Raw genomic sequence first — 18474 nt, 5'->3', positions numbered from 1 at the left:
GGTCCGACTCTCCTCGTCCTCGGATGAAGTATGGTGGCATGTTCTCTAACGTCGAAGGAGCTTTCGAGAACAAAACCCTGAATTTTGAGTCGTTCAGTCCCCAGACGCCGCGACGCAGAGAGGCAGCGAGAGGGAGAGGACAGACTGTAGTGTTTCCCTCTGGACACACCCAGGAAAACAACAGCAAGAGAGAGGTTCAAAGATATCTTATTGTAATAATTCAAATAGGTCTATGTGTGAACTTATAATAGCGCCTGAACTATGGAGCTCAGTTGGAGTTAAAGAGAAAACTATGGGTTAAACTATGGGTTAAACTATGGGTTAAACTAAACTATGGGTTAAACTATGGGTTAAACTAAACTATGGGTTAAACTATGGGTTAAACTAAACTATGGGTTAAACTATGGGTTAAACTAAACTATGGGTTAAACTATGGGTTAAACTATGGGTTAAACAAAGTCAAATTAATCCAGGAAATAATTTTTTGCCCAGCTCAGGAAAAAATAGGAGCCTCTAAGACACAAAAATTAACCCAAACCTGAACTGGCTCCAAAACTCAGTTTGTCCCCTTTTGAAATGTTTCTTGTCCTTTACAAAATAACTGTTTGACATGTGTTTTTAATGATGATTACGATCATTCAGGTCTATGAAAGGATGTTTACAGGCTGAAAATCTATGTCTGACTTATGAGAGTGAAACAGAATGTGACAGAAACCGAAACATCTGATTTTGAGATGAAAACATGTTTCAACCAGAATATTTATGTTTTACTAAAGATGAATTTGTGCTCAGTTCAGTTTATCTGCTGACATGTTTACAAATGCTTCCAATCAGATTCCTCCTCATCTAGTTAATAACTGAGCACAGATACAAAAAAAAGTTCTTTCAACCCAGCTCTGGCTGACAGATGTTCATGTCCCAGCCTGCTGTTTGTCCTCAGTTTGATTGTTTGGGTATATGTCAGTCCTGTCCAATATTTGAGGCTCTGACGTCATTTAGTCTGAGACTTCCTGTTCTTTTGGGTCAGGACTTGGACGTGAGCTAAAATTCTGCTCGTGAAGCACACTAAACCAAAGGTCACATGTTTCCTACGTTTTTATTTTGAAGTTCTCACCGGAAGTTGTGCGTGCGTGCATTGTCTACAGTGTGACGTCAGAAGAGACGGGAGCAACAATAGCAGACTGAGCGTGCCTGAATGTGAGCGAATCAATCAGCCGATAACAAATCGATCAGGATGTCGTACCAGACCAAGAAGAGACCAGGGGTAGGTCCAACCCGAACCAAGCCGAGATAAGCTGGCATGGAAACAGGATGCTGCAGATCCGCCTGTCAATCACCGCGCCGGTGCGAGCATGCGGAGGCTGAGTGCAGGAGAACCGGGCCGACCGAATCGTTGAGCAGCGGGCCGCTCAGGTCGGTCCGGTTCGGTTTGTTTTTGAGAAGGGAGGTTCTGCAGCTGCCGTGGGGCTTGCAGCGCACTGCGTTCATTGTCTGTGGGAGGTTTGAGCTCTACACAATGAGATTCTGACCCAGTTCATCGGTACTTTATGATGACGTTGAAACTGTGTGACGTCATGAGCCGTTCTTTATAAACACAGCAGCTGATCTGTTGGTTCTGCAAAGAAACCCTGAGGTATGAAATGGGAGCCAATAACCTTTAATCAATGATCACATGGATCAGAAGTGATGATCATGATCAAAGCTCTGTCCATCAGTCCCCTTTTCTCTAAATAACTGAGGGTTTATTTCAGATTCTAACATTTAGTCTTCAGCACAAACAAAACGGCAGGATATGAAACAGAGGACTCTTCTTCAGTATTTCCAAATAAACTTGTACTAAACCACTTTACCTTTAACTTTTAAAATCAACCATACCTCAGTTAACACTTCAGCAAACTCAATCCACTGACTGAATGTCTGTTTCACTCCTTTAGAATGTAGATTATATACATAGATTTACTTGAGTTAAATCAGACTTTTGCTCATAACAAGTACTTAAATTCCATTCAATAATACACTATTAACCCACAAAGCGAACTTCAGTTCCTGCAGCATGAATTATTATTATCAGCAGGTAACTCAGGTGAACTCTCAGCAGACAACATGGACAAAAACTCACAGCCAGCAGCTCAACATCTGGGCTGCAGAGACGCTCCAGGATTCCACCATCTGTTGTTAACCAGCTCTGTGATCCTCCTCCTTTACTGTTAGCGCTCTGTCTGCAGTCTCTGTCTGCCCGGATAGTCTTAAAGCTGAGCAGAGAGCTGTTAGAGCTGTTCCTGCAGCCAGGTCCAGGATTCCACCATCTGTTGTTAACCAGCTCTGTAATCCTCCTCCTTTACTGTTAGCGCTCTGTCTGCAGTCTCTGTCTGCCCGGATAGTCTTAAAGCTGAGCAGAGAGCTGTTAGAGTTGTTCCTGCAGCCAGGTCCAGGATTCCACCATCTGTTGTTAACCAGCTCTGTGATCCTCCTCCTTTACTGTTAGCGCTCTGTCTGCAGTCTCTGTCTGCCCGGATAGTCTTAAAGCTGAGCAGAGAGCTGTTAGAGCTGTTCCTGCAGCCAGGTCCAGGATTCCACCATCTGTTGTTAACCAGCTCTGTGATCCTCCTCCTTTACTGTTAGCGCTCTGTCTGCAGTCTCTGTCTGCCCGGATAGTCTTAAAGCTGAGCAGAGAGCTGTTAGAGCTGTTCCTGCAGCCAGGTCCAGGATTCCACCATCTGTTGTTAACCAGCTCTGTGATCCTCCTCCTTTACTGTTAGCGCCCTGTCTGCAGTCTCTGTCTGCCCGGATAGTCTTAAAGCTGAGCAGAGAGCTGTTAGAGTTGTTCCTGCAGCCAGGTCCAGGATTCCACCATCTGTTGTTAACCAGCTCTGTGATCCTCCTCCTTTACTGTTAGCGCCCTGTCTGCAGTCTCTGTCTGCCCGGATAGTCTTAAAGCTGAGCAGAGAGCTGTTAGAGTTGTTCCTGCAGCCAGGTTCAGGATTCCACCATCTGTTGTTAACCAGCTCTGTGATCCTCCTCCTTTACTGTTAGCGCCCTGTCTGCAGTCTCTGTCTGCCCGGATAGTCTTAAAGCTGAGCAGAGAGCTGTTAGAGTTGTTCCTGCAGCCAGGTCCAGGATTCCACCATCTGTTGTTAACCAGCTCTGTGATCCTCCTCCTTTACTGTTAGCGCTCTGTCTGCAGTCTCTGTCTGCCCGGATAGTCTTAAAGCTGAGCAGAGAGCTGTTAGAGTTGTTCCTGCAGCCAGGTCCAGGATTCCACCATCTGTTGTTAACCAGCTCTGTGATCCTCCTCCTTTACTGTTAGCGCCCTGTCTGCAGTCTCTGTCTGCCCGGATAGTCTTAAAGCTGAGCAGAGAGCTGTTAGTTGTTCCTGCAGCCAGGTCCAGGATTCCACCATCTGTTGTTAACCAGCTCTGTGATCCTCCTCCTTTACTGTTAGCGCCCTGTCTGCAGTCTCTGTCTGCCCAGATAGTCTTAAAGCTGAGCAGAGAGCTGTTGGAGTTGTTCCTGCAGCCAGGTCCAGGATTCCACCATCTGTTGTTAACCAGCTCTGTGATCCTCCTCCTTTACTGTTAGCGCCCTGTCTGCAGTCTCTGTCTGCCCGGATAGTCTTAAAGCTGAGCAGAGAGCTGTTAGAGTTGTTCCTGCAGCCAGGTCCAGGATTCCACCATCTGTTGTTAACCAGCTCTGTGATCCTCCTCCTTTACTGTTAGCGCTCTGTCTGCAGTCTCTGTCTGCCCGGATAGTCTTAAAGCTGAGCAGAGAGCTGTTGTTCCTGCTGCCAGGTCTCTGCCTGATATTCCTGCTGTGTCCTCATCAGGGCTCCAAGCTCATCCATTTAATCTGACAATGATCTCACAATAATGATCAAGGGAACACATTGTTTAAACTTCCTCCTCCTTTTCCTCCATTAAATGTTTCTGGTGAAGTCCAGAACAGGGTGAACCAACACATCTTCTAATTTTCTTAATCTGAAGGCGTATGGTGAAATCCAGCAGCAGCCCCTTCATGCTGACAATGCAATATTTGATAATCTCTCCAACCGGTTCTGTCTGATCAGTGTCATGTTAATGGATGCAGTACCTGGTTATTGTCACACTCCTGGTAGCTTCAGTAAATTCAGCACAATCTCATAGGTCATCCTGATTTACCCATAATCCTCTATGTCCATGTCCAGGGTGACCGTCTGATTGTTAAAGGAGGAAGGATTGTCAATGACGACCAGTCGTTCTACGCCGATGTCTTCATTGAGGACGGGACCATCAAGTAAATAAACTGATCACTGATCATATGATTTTCTGGATTTGTTTAACCTTTGGTGGCCTCCAGGTGATTGGTGACAGTCTGACCATCTCTGACATCATCAACCTTGTTGTCATGTCCTGACAGACAGATCGGTGAGAATCTGATCGTCCCATCCGGTGTGAGAACAGTGGATGCGTATGGTCAGCTGGTGATCCCTGGGGGAATCGACGCCAACACCAACCTGCATGCTCCACAGAAAGGTCTGAACCCAGTTGATGACTTCTACCAGGGAACCAGAGCCGCCCTGTCCGGAGGAACCACCACCATCAGTCAGTGATCAGCAGTCATCTGTCAGTACCCACCTGCCTGGCTCTGGGCAGGACCCAGTAACATTATCTCTGGTTGTGTCTGCAGTTGACCATGTGCTGGTGGAGCCGGGAACTAGTTTACTGTCAGCATTTGATGATTGGAAGGACACGGCAGATCAGAGAGCATGCTGTGATTTCTCCTTTCACCTGGATATCACTCGCTGGCATGAAGGATTGTACGAGGAGATGGAAACGCTCATCAAAGACAAAGGTCCCGTCCGCTCAGACCCACAGTTGTGCATTTCAGTCAAATAAATTTCAGTTTTAATAATTTAGTGCCAAATCCCAAATGATATCTCAGGGCACTTCATTTACTGTAATTTACCTGTTTCAGGTGTGAATTCCTTTCTCTTCTTCATGGCCTACAAAGACAAATACCAGAGCTCCGACTCTCAGGTAGATCTCACATGATTATCTTTGTTTTGCTTATTTATTGTTGTTTTTGTAATGCAGATTTCTTTCTTCCATCTGACTGAGTCCATATCCTGTTCTTTTGTTTGTCAGCTCTATGAGGCATTCGGAGTCCTCCGGGATCTTGGAGCCATCGCTCAGGTCCATGCTGAGAATGGTGACATCATTGACGAGGTAAAGCAGCCCCTCCAAACCAGACAGGCGCTCTGACTGGTTCATTAATGCGTGCATGAAATGAAAATGGAGAAAATTGGATTTAATATTAATTTCATTGTTTATTTCCCCCTGGTTCAAACTGGTTTCAACTAGTTTTTACGAATTTAAACTGGTTCATTACATTTTTTTTAAATAAAAAAAAAGCGAGACTCAGCTGGTGTAAACTGGTTTGTGTTTTAGGAGCAGAAGAAGCTTCTCAGTCTCGGCATAACTGGACCCGAAGGACATGTTTTATCTCACCCTGAAGAGGTATCCACACCTCAAACACATCTGTACCCGACTGTGGATGATGGTAACTGGTACTGTGTGTGTGTGTGTGTGTGTGTGTGTGTGTGTGTGTGTGTGTGTGTGTGTGTGTGTGTGTGAACATGCAACACTCATGGCACAGGACCTACATGATAACCCTGCTTAATTATGAGTGTATAAGTGTACAGAGACACAATACACAGCCCTCCCCCCAACAATCAGAAGCAGACAGAGAGGGCCACAAGGCCACCAGCAGCCCCCACAGAGCACAGAACCCAGGAAGCCCACCGCAGGGACAACCAGGCATCCACCCAGAAGACCGCAGAGGAAGCCCCCGGACAGAGCCCCCATAAGCATAGGGCAGAGGTCCCGAGGACCCAATACCCGAGAGGGCCAAGCGCCCCAGACAGCCCCGGGAGTCAAGACGTGCCCACAGGTGGGTGAAGCAGCGAGCAGCGGGGAGAGGCAACGCAGCGGGCACATCAGGGGGCCAGCAGCCCCCCAGCCACCACAGACCCCGAACCAGCAGAATAATTCATCCTCCTGGTCAGCGATTAAAATTGAGGGGCAGCCAAACTTGTAGAACTGGGAGCGCGGCCCTCTGGGCAGCCTACATGCCCAAAGAGCCCCGCCCACCAGATGCCACTCAGTGTAACCACCCCCCAAGACCTAATGTGTGTGTGTGTTTGATAAGTAGTGATGTCTAAGGTGTAATTAAAACAGGGGGAACTGCAGAGTGCAACCAAAGGGGACCACCTCCGTGGCCCCATCCACTACACCCCACAGAACACACGCCCCCAGAACCCTTCATGTGTGAGTGTGTGCTGTGTACAGGAGCCAGAAGGGAGAGGGGTATGGGGATATTCACCGGGGGAGCTACTCTCCCCCAGAGAGGGCAGCCAGGGACTGGCCAGAGACAAAAAACAAACAAACAAACAACAACAAAAAACAAACAAACTAACCATGCAGTCACACCAGTCGCAGCAGCCCGGGCCTGAGACCCACCATCACCCATGCCCACCCAGGCCCCCCCAACAGGGGAAAAGCACCGTCCCACCTGACCACATGCCCCACCACCCTAAAAAAACAACCATCTGCGGACACATCGGAGGTCCCAGAGCAGCCAGCCCGGCACCAGGACCTGCATAAGCATCTGCTTCTGATGCAAACCAGAAGCAGATGCCTCATGGAATCTTTAAAATAACCTCACCCAGAATCACTTTTTAGCTGAATCTTGAAACTGTATTAAATGTGCTTTATATCTTTGTACAAGTTATTTTATGTTCTCAGTGATATCACAAGCTGCATTTTAATACCTTTTTCACAATCATACGTGGAAGGATACAGAAGAAGTCATTATTTTGGAAAATGACTAATCAGCTTATGGAGCCTCCTAGTGGTCCGAAGTACTGAACAGTTTTTAGTTTTTTTTCCCTTGTCCTGACCAGCAGAATTTTAATCTGAATACCTTTGATGCCAAACAGATTTGCTTTGCCAAGGGAAGTTTTATAAATATAAAGCTCCCCTTGATGCCCATTTATTTATTTTTGTTTACATTATATAACATGTAATAGAACTGAACCGGACCGGGGGACAAGGAAAGAAGAAGAGGAAAGAAGAGGAAACAGAACAAAAATAGAAACAAAAACCAGACAACCAGCTGCTACACCAGTAAAAATAAAACAGACAAAAATCCACGGCCTCTTTTGGGAATCCAGCCTTAGCGCCACCAGGAGCACCTGAAAGCAGACAAGCAGAGAAAAAACAAACACACAAACAAACAAAAACAAACACACAAACAAACAAAAACAAACACACAAACAAACAAAAACAAACACACAAACAAACAAAAACAAGCACAAGAAGCGGCAATCGCATACAACACAGCTGTGGATATAGATAACGTGAAACCACAGGATAACGCATCAACTGCTTAGCGAGCTACTGTGTGTGTGTGTGTGTGTGTGTGTGGGGGGGGGGGGGGGGGGGTGTTGGTTAGAAACTTATCTGGTGGAGTTTGGGAGCAAACATTCAGGAACATCCTACTTAGTAAGAGATGTAACTGTTTTCTGAAGTTTCACACACCAAATGTGAGGTTTTCAGCTTGTAGTAAAGGAGAGGACAATACTTTTCAAGCTGAGAGGCCAGTAGGTTATACCTGTGGTCCACAGTGTGTTTGGTGTGTTTGTCTCAGGTGGAGACGGAGGCGGTGTACCGAGCCATCACCATCGCCAAACAGGCCAACTGCCCACTGTATGTCATTAAGGTCATGAGCAAATCTGCAGCTGATGTCATCGCCAAAGCCAGAAAGAAAGGTAATATTTTCTTGATCATCAGCTACACCAACAGTTGATATGATAGATTTATGTCAGATTTATTCAGACTGTCAGGCTTTATGTGCCACGTTTGTCTAATCCACTTTGTGTTCAACTGAGGATCCTGATACTAGTCAGCTGTTTTAGAAATCCTCTTGAGGCCATTAGTCTTACATGAAGCTGCCTGTGCTCCTACGTAGGCCTGGGCGATAAAATGACCGTGATGACATTTACAGTAACCCTAACCCAGACTGTTGAAAAAGTTGACAAAAGTGGTTTGAATTCAGTAAAATTGATGAAGAATAGATTGTGCAAAGTTTATCGTTAGTTAGTGAACACTAAAAACAGGAACGTATTTACTTGGTGTCACTTAACTTTGGTGAATAAACTCGTTTGTAAAGTTCAAATATATTTTTCTTTTGCTATCATGATTGTCATATTTTGGAAACTAACAGCATTAACAATCTGAATTGTGATCAAGATCGATCAATAGAGAAAATAATATTGTGATAATAATTCAGTGCAGCGAGGTGGTCAGTCTAAGATGAAGCTGCTTGTGTTCCTACACGTTTCTTATAAACAGAATAAGGTCCAGACCTGGTTCGGTAACAGTGTAGAAACTGAGCCCCTGCCCTGTCACAGACATCAGTTCTCTAGAAGCAGTCTGTGGGTAAATATCTTCCAATCTGCCATCAACAGATGGTGGGCTGCAGCTCCACGTCCTTCCTCTAATCTGAGTTCAGTTCAGTTCAGTTCAGTTCAGTTCAGTTCAGTTCAGTTCAGTTCAGTTCAGTTCAGTTCAGTTCAGTTCAGTTCAGTTCAGTTCAGTTCAGTTCAGTTCAGATCAGATCAGATCAGATCAGATCAGATCAGATCAGATCAGATCAGATCAGATCAGATCAGTTCAGTTCAGTTCAGTTCAGTTCAGTTCAGTTCAGATCAGATCAGATCAGATCAGATCAGATCAGATCAGATCAGATCAGTTCAGTTCAGTTCAGTTCAGTTCAGTTCAGTTCAGTTCAGTTCAGTTCAGATCAGGGAAATTCAGCATCAATTACGGTAAGATAGTAAAAAAAATCACTATATACATAATTCTATGTTTGTGAAGGTACAGAGATTGTGCTGTATTGGTTATAGAAAGATGAAAAATAAGATACCATATTCAATATGGAACAAATCACTTTAGCAGCTTAAACCTATACAAACAGTTGTGGCCCTTCAGCCGGCTTTCCAGTTTTCAGCTACCAGGGACTCTAGTTATGAAAATACTCTGCTTAAGATGGTCATTCTGAGAAATCAACTTAGACCACACAGGCTGAACCCTTCCTCTCTCTGTCTCCAGGTATAGTTGTGTACGGGGAACCAATCACAGCCAGTCTGGCAACTGACGGCTCTCAGTATTGGTCCAAAGACTGGGCCACAGCGGCTGCCTTGGTCGTGAGCCCACCCCTCAATCCCGACCCTTCCACTCCACAGTACCTGACCTCTCTGTTAGCATGGTTAGTATCACTCCCCCAGCTCACTGTCCACGTGGGGCAGGTGAATCTCACAGATGCTTGTTGTGTGTTCCCAGTGGAGACCTGCAGGTGACTTCCAGTGCTCAGGCCAGCTTCTCCACAGCTCAGAAAGCTGTTGGTAAAGACCACTTCACTCTGATCCCAGAGGGAACCAACGGCATTGAGGAGAGGATGTCAGTGGTCTGGGACAGAGCTGTGGTGAGATGATGTCAGCTGTCGTCACCTTTGCCAAATGTCTTTACCATTTGACAGTTTGATTTCTGTCCTGCATCCCTGATTCAATACATTAATTTAAGTTTTATTTATAAAGTGCCGAATCACAACAAATGTCATATCAAGGTACCTAAAAGATACAGTTCAATTTAAGTCAATCAAGTCCCATTTCTTAAATTCAAAATTAGCCCAATTCATACAGAGCCAGTTAAAAATGTATTCTCGCTAAGGAAACCAACAGATTGCCCTGACAATTCTCTTTGATCCAATCCCCGTCCTGAGCGTGCACAAGGCGAATGTGGAAAGAAAAACTCCCTTTTAACAGGAAGAAACCTCCATCAGAACCAGAACCAGGAAGGGTGGCCATCTGTCTAATAATGTTACCTCTAATGGAAGCATGTATAAGATAAAAAGAATCGGTCCGAGCACCGAACTCTGTGGAACTCCATGACTTACTCTGGTGTGTGAGGAAGATTCTTCATTTACAAGAACAAACTGGAATCTATCAGATAAATATGACTTAAACCAGCCTAATGCAGTTCCTTTAATCCCAATAACATGTTCAAGTCTCTGTAACAGAATGCTGTGATCGATCGTATCAAATGCAGCTCTGAGATCCAACAGGACAAGAAACAAGTCCGCTATCAGAGGCTAACAGGAGATCATTGGTAACTTTCACCAGTGCCGTTTCTGTGCTATGATGCACTCTGAATCCTGACTGAAACTCTTCAAACAGATTATTTCTATGTAAATGATCACAAAGTTTAACTGCAACTATTTTTTCAAGAACTTTAGACAAAAAAGGGAGATTGGATATAGGTCGATAATTAGCCAACACTTCTGAATCAAGAGTAGGTTTTTTAAGTAAAGGTTTAATTACAGCAACCTTAAAAGTCTGAGGTACATATCCTATCAACAAAGACAGATTGATCAGATCCAATATGGAAGTATTGATTAAGGGGAAAACCTCCTTGAACAGTCTGGTTGGGATTGGGTCTAAAATACAAGTTGATGGTTTAGAAGAGACTATTGCTGTTGTTAGCTCAGAGAGATCAACTGGGCAGAAGCCGTCTAAATACAAATCAGGTTCTAGGCAGCATCAGATGGGAAGCCGCAGAGAAGTGTGTAAGACTACAACTCTGCATCCTGGTCTCAACCCTGGGATGTCATGTTTTTGGATGACTAATAAATTCGTCCATATTTCTAGAAATGAGAGCCGCTCCTTCCAAAGTGGGATGGATGCCGTCTCTCCTCATCAGACCAGGTTTTCTCCAGAAAGATTGCCAATTATCTCTGTAGCCCACGTTGTTTCCTGGACACCATCTAGACAACCAGCGATTGAATGAGGACATGCGGCTAAACATGTCATCACTGGTCAGATTTGGCAGGGGTCCAGAGAAAACTACGGAGTCCGACATTGTTTTGGCAAAATTACACACCGATGCAACATTAATTTTAGTGACCTCCGATTGGTGTAACCAGGTGTCATTACGACATGAATAACTATTTTACAGTTTATCCTCAACCAATCTTGTCTGACATGCCTTTTCAATGTCAGATGGAGGTCTGGGTCAACATCAATGGAGTGTCAGACCGGGGTGGTTCCCATTTTTAAAAGAGGGGACCGGAGAGTGTGTTCCAACTATAGGGGGTTAGGGTTAGGGTAACCTAAGGTAACCTAACCCTAACTACTCCTAGGGGGAAATCACACTGCTCAGCCTCCCCAGGAAAGTTTACTCCAGGGTGTTGGAGAGGACGCTCCGACCGATTGTCAAACCTCAGGTTCAGGAGGAGCAGTGTGGCCTTCACCCAGGCCGGCACCAGATCTTTACCCTTGCAGAGTTACTGAGGGGATCATGTGAGTTTTACCATCCAGTCTACATGTGTTTTCTGGACTTAGACCCGTTTTCATGTACAGGATCTCAAGGTGTAGTCATGCAGAGTAGGGTGTCTGGTTTGGGAACCTCAGGACTGCCTCTCTGCTTTTTGCGGATGATGTGGTTCTGTTGGCTTCTTTGGGCCACAACCTTCAGCTGCACTGGAGCAGTTCGTAGCTGAATGAGAAGTGGCCGAGATGAAGGTCAACTCTTCCAAATCTGAGGCCATGGATTTCAACAGGAAAAGGAGGTTTTCTGGGCACGTCCTACTGGGAGGAGGCCCCAGGGCAGACCCAGGACTCATTGGAGGGATTATATATCCCATATGGCCTGGGAATGTGTCGGGATCCCCCAGGAGGAGCTGGACTCTGTTGCTTGGGAGAGGGATGTATGTGTTTCTCTCCTGGACCTGTTGCCTCCACGACCCGACCTCAGATAAGCAGAAGAAAATAGATGGATGGATGTTTAAATTAAGTGAGGATAACATCCCATTTCTCTGAAGTACACGTACACGTTTATTATTTATTTTCAAAGCTTTCTGTATGTTTTTCCAGTTAGTCGTAGAAATTGAAAATTATCTGCCCTGTTGGGTTTGTTTTCATATTCTTTCTGTTCGTGTCTCTGCAGTCTACAGGGAAAATGGATGAGAACAAGTTTGTGGCAGTAACAAGCACCAATGCTGCAAAACTCTTCAACATTTACCCACGCAAAGGTATCACATCTGTCACACCTAAATCCTGTCTTTACTCGATTAAAGTGCTTCATGTAAACTTACAGGATGACACCGATACTCCCCGAAATACTTAAACATCACTTGATGCCACTATCTCTTTAACACACATTAAAGCTGTGCTCAGATATGTGAAATAATCAATAATCTGAGCAGAATGATGTGTGCTTATAGGACGGATTGCTGTAGGATCGGATGCTGATATCGTAATCTGGAACCCAAAGGAGACACAAACTGTTTCTGCGAAGACTCACAACCTGGTAACAAGATGTGTGCTCATCAATCACTGACATTATCTGTCAGCCATATGTATTTTGTAATCAGAAACAAACCATTACACCCATCCCCACATATGTACAGACCCTGGAGATGAACATCTTTGAGGGTTTAGAGTTTCGAGGAGTTCCGTCTGTGGTCATCAGCAGCGGTCGAGTTGTTCTTGAGGACGGAAACCTCAACGTGACCGAAGGTTCAGGACACTTCATCCCCAGAAAGGCATTCCCTGACACCGTCTACAAGAGGATCAGAGCCCGCAGCAAGGTGACACTACCAGTTAGCCAGAAATAACCAGTTAATCTGAGATAACCAGTTATTTTGAGATAATCAGTTAACCAGAGATGACCAGTTAATTAATTATGTTAACTTTAATTAAGTTAAATTCATTACTTACACTCAATGGTATTTCCTTGGCTTCTCGTACTACAGTGAGGAACCTTGGAGTTATTTCTCACCAGGATCTGTCCTTTGACTCGCATATAAAACTGGTTTCTAGGACTGCCTTCTTTCATCTTCGTAATATTGTTAAAATCAGGAACATCCTGTCTCAGGGTGATGCAGAGAAACTGCTCCATGCATTTGTTACTTCAGGATTGGCCTACTGTAGTTCTTTATTATTGTTCTGTCCCACAGATTCTCTGAAAAGCCTCCAGCTGATCCAAAATGCTGCAAAATGTTCTGATGAGAACTAACAGCAGAGATCATGTTTCTCCAGTTTTAGCTTCTCTTCATTGGCTGCCTGTTAAATTCAAGTCAAATTTATTTGTATAGCACATTTCGTGTACAAAACAATACAAAGTGCTTTACATAAACAGTGCTTTAAATACATACACCATGCAGATTTCATGCATAGACACATGAGAAAAGAAATGGTTTTGATTTAAAAATGTCTCCATTTGGTGACAGTTTAATCTCCTCTGGCAGTTTGTTCCACTTATTTGCAGCATAGCAGCTAAATGCTGCTTCTCCAGGTTTAGTCTGGACTCTGGACTGGACCAGCTGACCTGAGTCCTTGGATCTAAGAGCTGTAATAGGTTTATATTCTCTGAACATATCACAGATGTATTTTGGGCCTAAACTGTTCTGGGATTTGTAAACCATCAGAAGGCTTTTAAAATTTATTCTGTGACTGACTGGAAGCCAGAGTAAAGACTTTAAAGCTGGTGTGATGTGTTCAGATCTCTTTGTCCTGGTTAAAACTCCAGCAGCAGCGTTCTGGATGAGCTGCAGATGTTTGATGCTCTTTTTGGGAAGTCCAGTTAAAAGATCATTACAGTGATGGAGTCTCCTGGAGATGAATGCATGGATGAGTTTCTCCTTGTCTTTTTGGAAGAGAAAACCTTTAATTCTGCTGATGTTTCTGAGTTGGTAAAAAGCTGCCTTGGTGACAGCTTTGATGTGGCTGAAATCAGATCTGAGTCTATCAACACTCCAAGGTTACCAACTTGGTCAGTGATTGTAAGGCCCGAGTCTCAAGATATTTACCAATGCTGATCCTCTTTGATACCAAACAGAATGATCTCAGTTTTATCTTCATTTAATTGTAGAGAATTCTCTCTCATGCAGGAGTTTATTTCCTCCAGACTCTGACACAGTTTGTCTGCTGGGCTGCAGTCGTCTGGTGACAGAGACACATAAAGTTGTGTTATCGTCTGCAAAACTGTGATAATTGATGTTCAACTTCTGCAATATCTGACCCCAAGGGAGCATATACAAGTTAAGCGGAAGAGGTCCAAGAATTGACCCATGGGGGACTCCACAAGTCATGGCCACTCGCTCAGATTCATAGCTGCCAATTGTAACAAAATAACTCCAGCCTTCTAAATAGGAACTGAACCAGTTAAGGACCGCTCCAGAAACTCCAACTCTGTTTTCCAGCCTGTGCAACAGGATTCTGTGATCTACAGCATCAAACACAGTGCTGAGATTAAAAAGAACCAGGACTGAAACATAACCAGAATCAGTATTCAACCTAATGTCGTTGTCGGAAGCCTGATTGAAAGTTATCAAGACTTCCACTTTCATTCAGAAAGTCGTTGAGCTGGTTAAATACAACTTTCTCAATAATCTTGGACATAAAAGAGAGGCTATAGACAGGTCTGTAGTTGTTCATCATAGAGGCGTCTAGAGTTCTCGTCTTTAGGAGTGCCTTAATGTGGAGTGGCTTTAAATTCAGAGTAGAATTAAAATTTCAGAGGACAGGAAAGAGGGGAAAACAAGCAGCATATCACCAGGCCAGAGATATCTGCTGAGAAAGAGAAACATAAGTTAATGACAACAATGATGTCATATGTACATGGAGAGTAAAGAGAGCAGAGGGAGGAGAGGTGCATCATGGGAGCTCCCCCAGCAGTTTGGGCCTATAGCAGTACTAACTATGGGATGTTTCAGGGTCACCTGAGCCATCCCTAACTATAAGCTTTATCAAAGAGGAAAGCTAACCAGAAACAACCATCGAGGTGACATACAAACCACTTTGTTGACCTGTTAACTGACAGTTTAAATGTTCACAAGTGTAGGCCAACAAATGACTCATGTGGTAGTTAACAATTAACAGCTGGCCCACTGACTTATTAATTCATAAACTGATCAGCTGATCTGGTGGTTTTGTCTCTGCGTGTCAGATGGCCGAGGCTCGCGGTGTCCCCAGAGGAAACTACGATGGTCCAGTTCATGATGTCATCAGTATGACTAAATCTTTCCCACCCACTCCAACCACCAGGGGCCCCTCCTGTCCTAAAAGCCAGACAGGCTCCAGAAACCTCCACCAATCAGGGTTCACCCTGGCAGGTACAGTGTCCGCAGTGTACTGATCAGATATAGCTATGGCCTGTGTGAGGTGCACTCTGGGTAAACCGGTGGAAAAAGAAATGATTTGGGAATGCTGAGGAGATGTTAAACTCTTCTTCTTCTGTTCAGGGACTCAGATTGATGATCACATTCCTCGTCGCTCTGCACAGAAGATTGTGGCACCTCCTGGAGGACGATCCAACATTACATCATTATCTTAAACCTCTCTACAAAATTAATCCATTAAAGTACTACAAGGTACATCCAAATCCTACTCAACTTTAGAGATAGTACTAGATCCTAAAATCGTAACATCAACTTCCACTAATATGACTTTGTTTATCCTACAGCTACCACTTAATTCTCCAACTGAAGTACTAAACTGAACACTGTGAGGCCAAGCAAACCCCCTTCAACATAACAAACATGGTACTGAAAATACAACTGAACCCTCCTAACTTTCAAGAAGTTCTCACTCCTGAAACAAAGATACTTCACCTGCTGCTTAAACAACACAGCGAGGTGGTTAACCTTAAACTGTACAAATACCACAGCAACCTGGTTACTGGTCCCTACCACACAATGACACCACAAAAGTCTGCATTAGGATTGCACTGCCACTAACCCTAAACCCTACAACTAAAACACAAAGTAAACCCAATGGTTATAAAGCACTTAAACTAGTGCATTTTTCATCTTTACTCCTATTACAAGATTATTTCTGCTTGTAGACTAACAAGAAAAAAAGCAAACATCCATCTACAGTTTAGAGAATGATACAAACATTGGTTTTCACAAAGTTTCAGGACTTTCTGCAGAACATCAGTCTGTCCTAAAGTGTTTCTTGGTGGTGCCCCAATCCTGTTGCTGGAACCCCTTTAGGAGGCGGTCCTGGAGCTTGCTGGACTTTCCTGGGCGCCCTGAACAATGACTTGAAGCCCCGCCCTCATTCCAAAGCATCCAGTCTGCTGCTCAGTCAGCAGGACAGAGGGACCTGCAGCCTCTTACCTCAGATGATGTAAGCAAGGCTAAAATGCAGAAACGGGTTTGTTAGGGATCAAGTTCATGTTCATGGTAAAGCTGGACTGCATCTGATTCTCTTCAGAAAATTCTGGAGTTTCTGACTTCATGAACACTAAGGCAGCAAACTGTGAGAATCAATATCTGTGTCATTCTCAAAACTTTTGGCTGCGACTGTAGTTCTGTACCAAACAACTACGTTTAACTGATATGGAAAGTATGTTGATGGCATTACAACCTGACAACAAATACTTCACTCTGCAGCTACAGTTGAATCCAGTTACAGCAGTTCAACTAGTACTAAATCTGTGATTCATACCGAGTGTTTCCAGTACCACACTGTCCACCTGGTTGGCTTTCATTTGGAGTCAGTCATGTCAGCAACTTTTCATTTCATCGTGTTCTGTCAGTTCATAGCAGCTACAGTCACACAAGACGACACCGGTCAGACAGTCTCTGTTCCAGCTGGAACATGTAAATACATTCATTATTCCCACAAGTTCATTATGCACATTCTACATTAAATCAAATTAAAACTTCCTTGTTACACTTTCCCTCTGACTCTGTTTGGTGCTAATTATTACAACAGTAGCCAGTAAGTAGCAATGCTGTTAAAGTCCCCCCATCCACCCCCACAGGAAGTATACAAACTGGCTCCGCCCTTAGACATCATCACAACAGAGAGGATCTGCTGAGATCATGGATGTATTAGAGTGGATGAAGGATATGCTCAAATCAGTTTCTGAGGCTCCGCCCCTTCATTATGTTTTAAAATGTCAAACCGGCGCACTGAAATACTCTTGAGGACAGACTGTGACCGAGCTGGTTGAGAACACAAAAAAAATAGGTCAGAAACAAACATCAGCAGCTTTTACTCTAAAGAAATATGGTGTTTCAGTTTGAACCGAGTCCAATGTCCACATCCGACTCCTGTCAGAGGGTTTATGACCACAGTGATACAGCCACAACCTGCGTCATCGTGAGCCACGACACTGACTGTACAGGGACTTCAGCCGGTGATGTCACAGCGACAGCACCGCCCCCAAACCAGTCAGATGATTTTTAATGATATAGTGATTTTCAAGGAATTCATTCTCATTTTGTATTTTTTACACTTTTTTGTATCTTGGCTGTGTTAGCATCAGTGTTAGCATCATGATCGGCGTATTAAAAATGGGCGTGGCCACCAGCTCTGAGAGACGACCTCAACCAGAAAAGGCCTTAATGTGCAGTATCATTTTTGGCCACTGGATGCATCAACTTCTCATGATAACTTAATCAGTACATTTCCCATAACTCGTCGGGGTGATGCTGGTTATATTTACTCCTTCTGACCTCCTTCCAAATGTTTCAGTAAACTGATGAATGAAATAAAACGCTGTATCAGTGACGCTGTTAGCTCATGCAGCTAACAGGAAGTGTTTATATGGAAGATGTCTGGGTGAAATTTAGAGAAAATGAAGCAAAAATATTTAACAAGAGAAGATGTTTAGGTTCAAATCTTTGATGAAGATTCAGAGGGTGATAATTTCCCTCAGAGAGTGATGGATTAATGAGGCTTCGTCCAGTCAGGTTTCAGTTATCACTCCCCAGATCTGCCCTCTTCTACAAACATGATCCTGACCATTTAATTCAAACCTTTAAAATGACATTTCACAACATCATCTGTGATGTCATGGTGGCCACAGCCATTTGATATACAGCCCACAAATGGCATCAGCATTAGCATCAGTGTTAGCAGTAGTCACAGTGAAGTGTCCATGCAGCCCACAGTAGCCATGTTGGAGTTCAGCTGTTATGAAATCAACTGTCAGGACCACAGTGGAGGACAGAAACATCCTGAAATGCATGTATACGGGTCACATTTGTGCAGCAGCTGGTTAGCTTTCAGTTTGGGCTCCAACATGCTGGCTGTGGTCCTGCAGGCTGGACTGATTGTGGTTTTGTCTTAGAGTCTGTATATGTTGTTGTTTTTCCTGTGATGAATGTGACTTAGCTGTGATAAGAGCTGCATGAATAAACTGAAGAGAAAAACATAAGCGTGAGGTCTCTGTCTCAAACCATCTTCTGAACATCTGAATAAACACTTCCAAACTGTTTTATAGAATATAGCTGCAAGCGGCGATGGGGGGGCCTAGCAGCATAGTAAGCAATCCTATGGCTGCTCAGGAAGGCGTCATGAGTCCGTACACCAAGTTTGGCATCGATACATCAATGCATCGCAAAGATATGGCCTCACTTCATGTT

At 44.2% G+C, this 18474-nt stretch overlaps 1 protein-coding gene across 2 annotated transcripts; it reads left to right on the top strand.

Annotated features, from left to right (window-relative positions):
• Positions 1 to 1153: 1153 nt before the first annotated feature.
• Positions 1154 to 18266, top strand: dpysl4 (dihydropyrimidinase like 4). Of its 2 annotated transcripts, XM_072372772.1 has the most exons (16): positions 1154 to 1264; positions 4181 to 4269; positions 4393 to 4577; positions 4663 to 4827; positions 4951 to 5012; positions 5121 to 5201; positions 5424 to 5492; positions 7684 to 7804; positions 9147 to 9303; positions 9378 to 9519; positions 12039 to 12123; positions 12316 to 12401; positions 12502 to 12681; positions 15042 to 15207; positions 15337 to 15465; positions 15558 to 18266. In XM_072372772.1, exons 1-15 carry the CDS (start codon positions 1235 to 1237, stop codon positions 15426 to 15428), a joined length of 1710 nt encoding a protein of 569 aa, XP_072228873.1. In that variant the 5' UTR covers positions 1154 to 1234; the 3' UTR covers positions 15429 to 15465; positions 15558 to 18266. The 2 variants fall into 2 exon arrangements, with proteins under 2 accessions (XP_072228873.1, XP_072228872.1); XM_072372771.1 differs by having other exon boundaries at positions 15337 to 18266.
• The last annotated feature ends 208 nt before the right edge of the window (positions 18267 to 18474 follow it).

The sequence above is a fragment of the Leuresthes tenuis genome, unplaced genomic scaffold (genome assembly GCF_036924035.1).
Source record: "Leuresthes tenuis unplaced genomic scaffold, fLeuTen1.0.hap1 SCAF_20, whole genome shotgun sequence".
Taxonomy (NCBI): domain Eukaryota; kingdom Metazoa; phylum Chordata; class Actinopteri; order Atheriniformes; family Atherinopsidae; genus Leuresthes; species Leuresthes tenuis.
The sequence above is the reverse complement of the archived record's forward strand: the minus strand, read 5'-3'. Positions and strand labels throughout refer to the sequence as shown.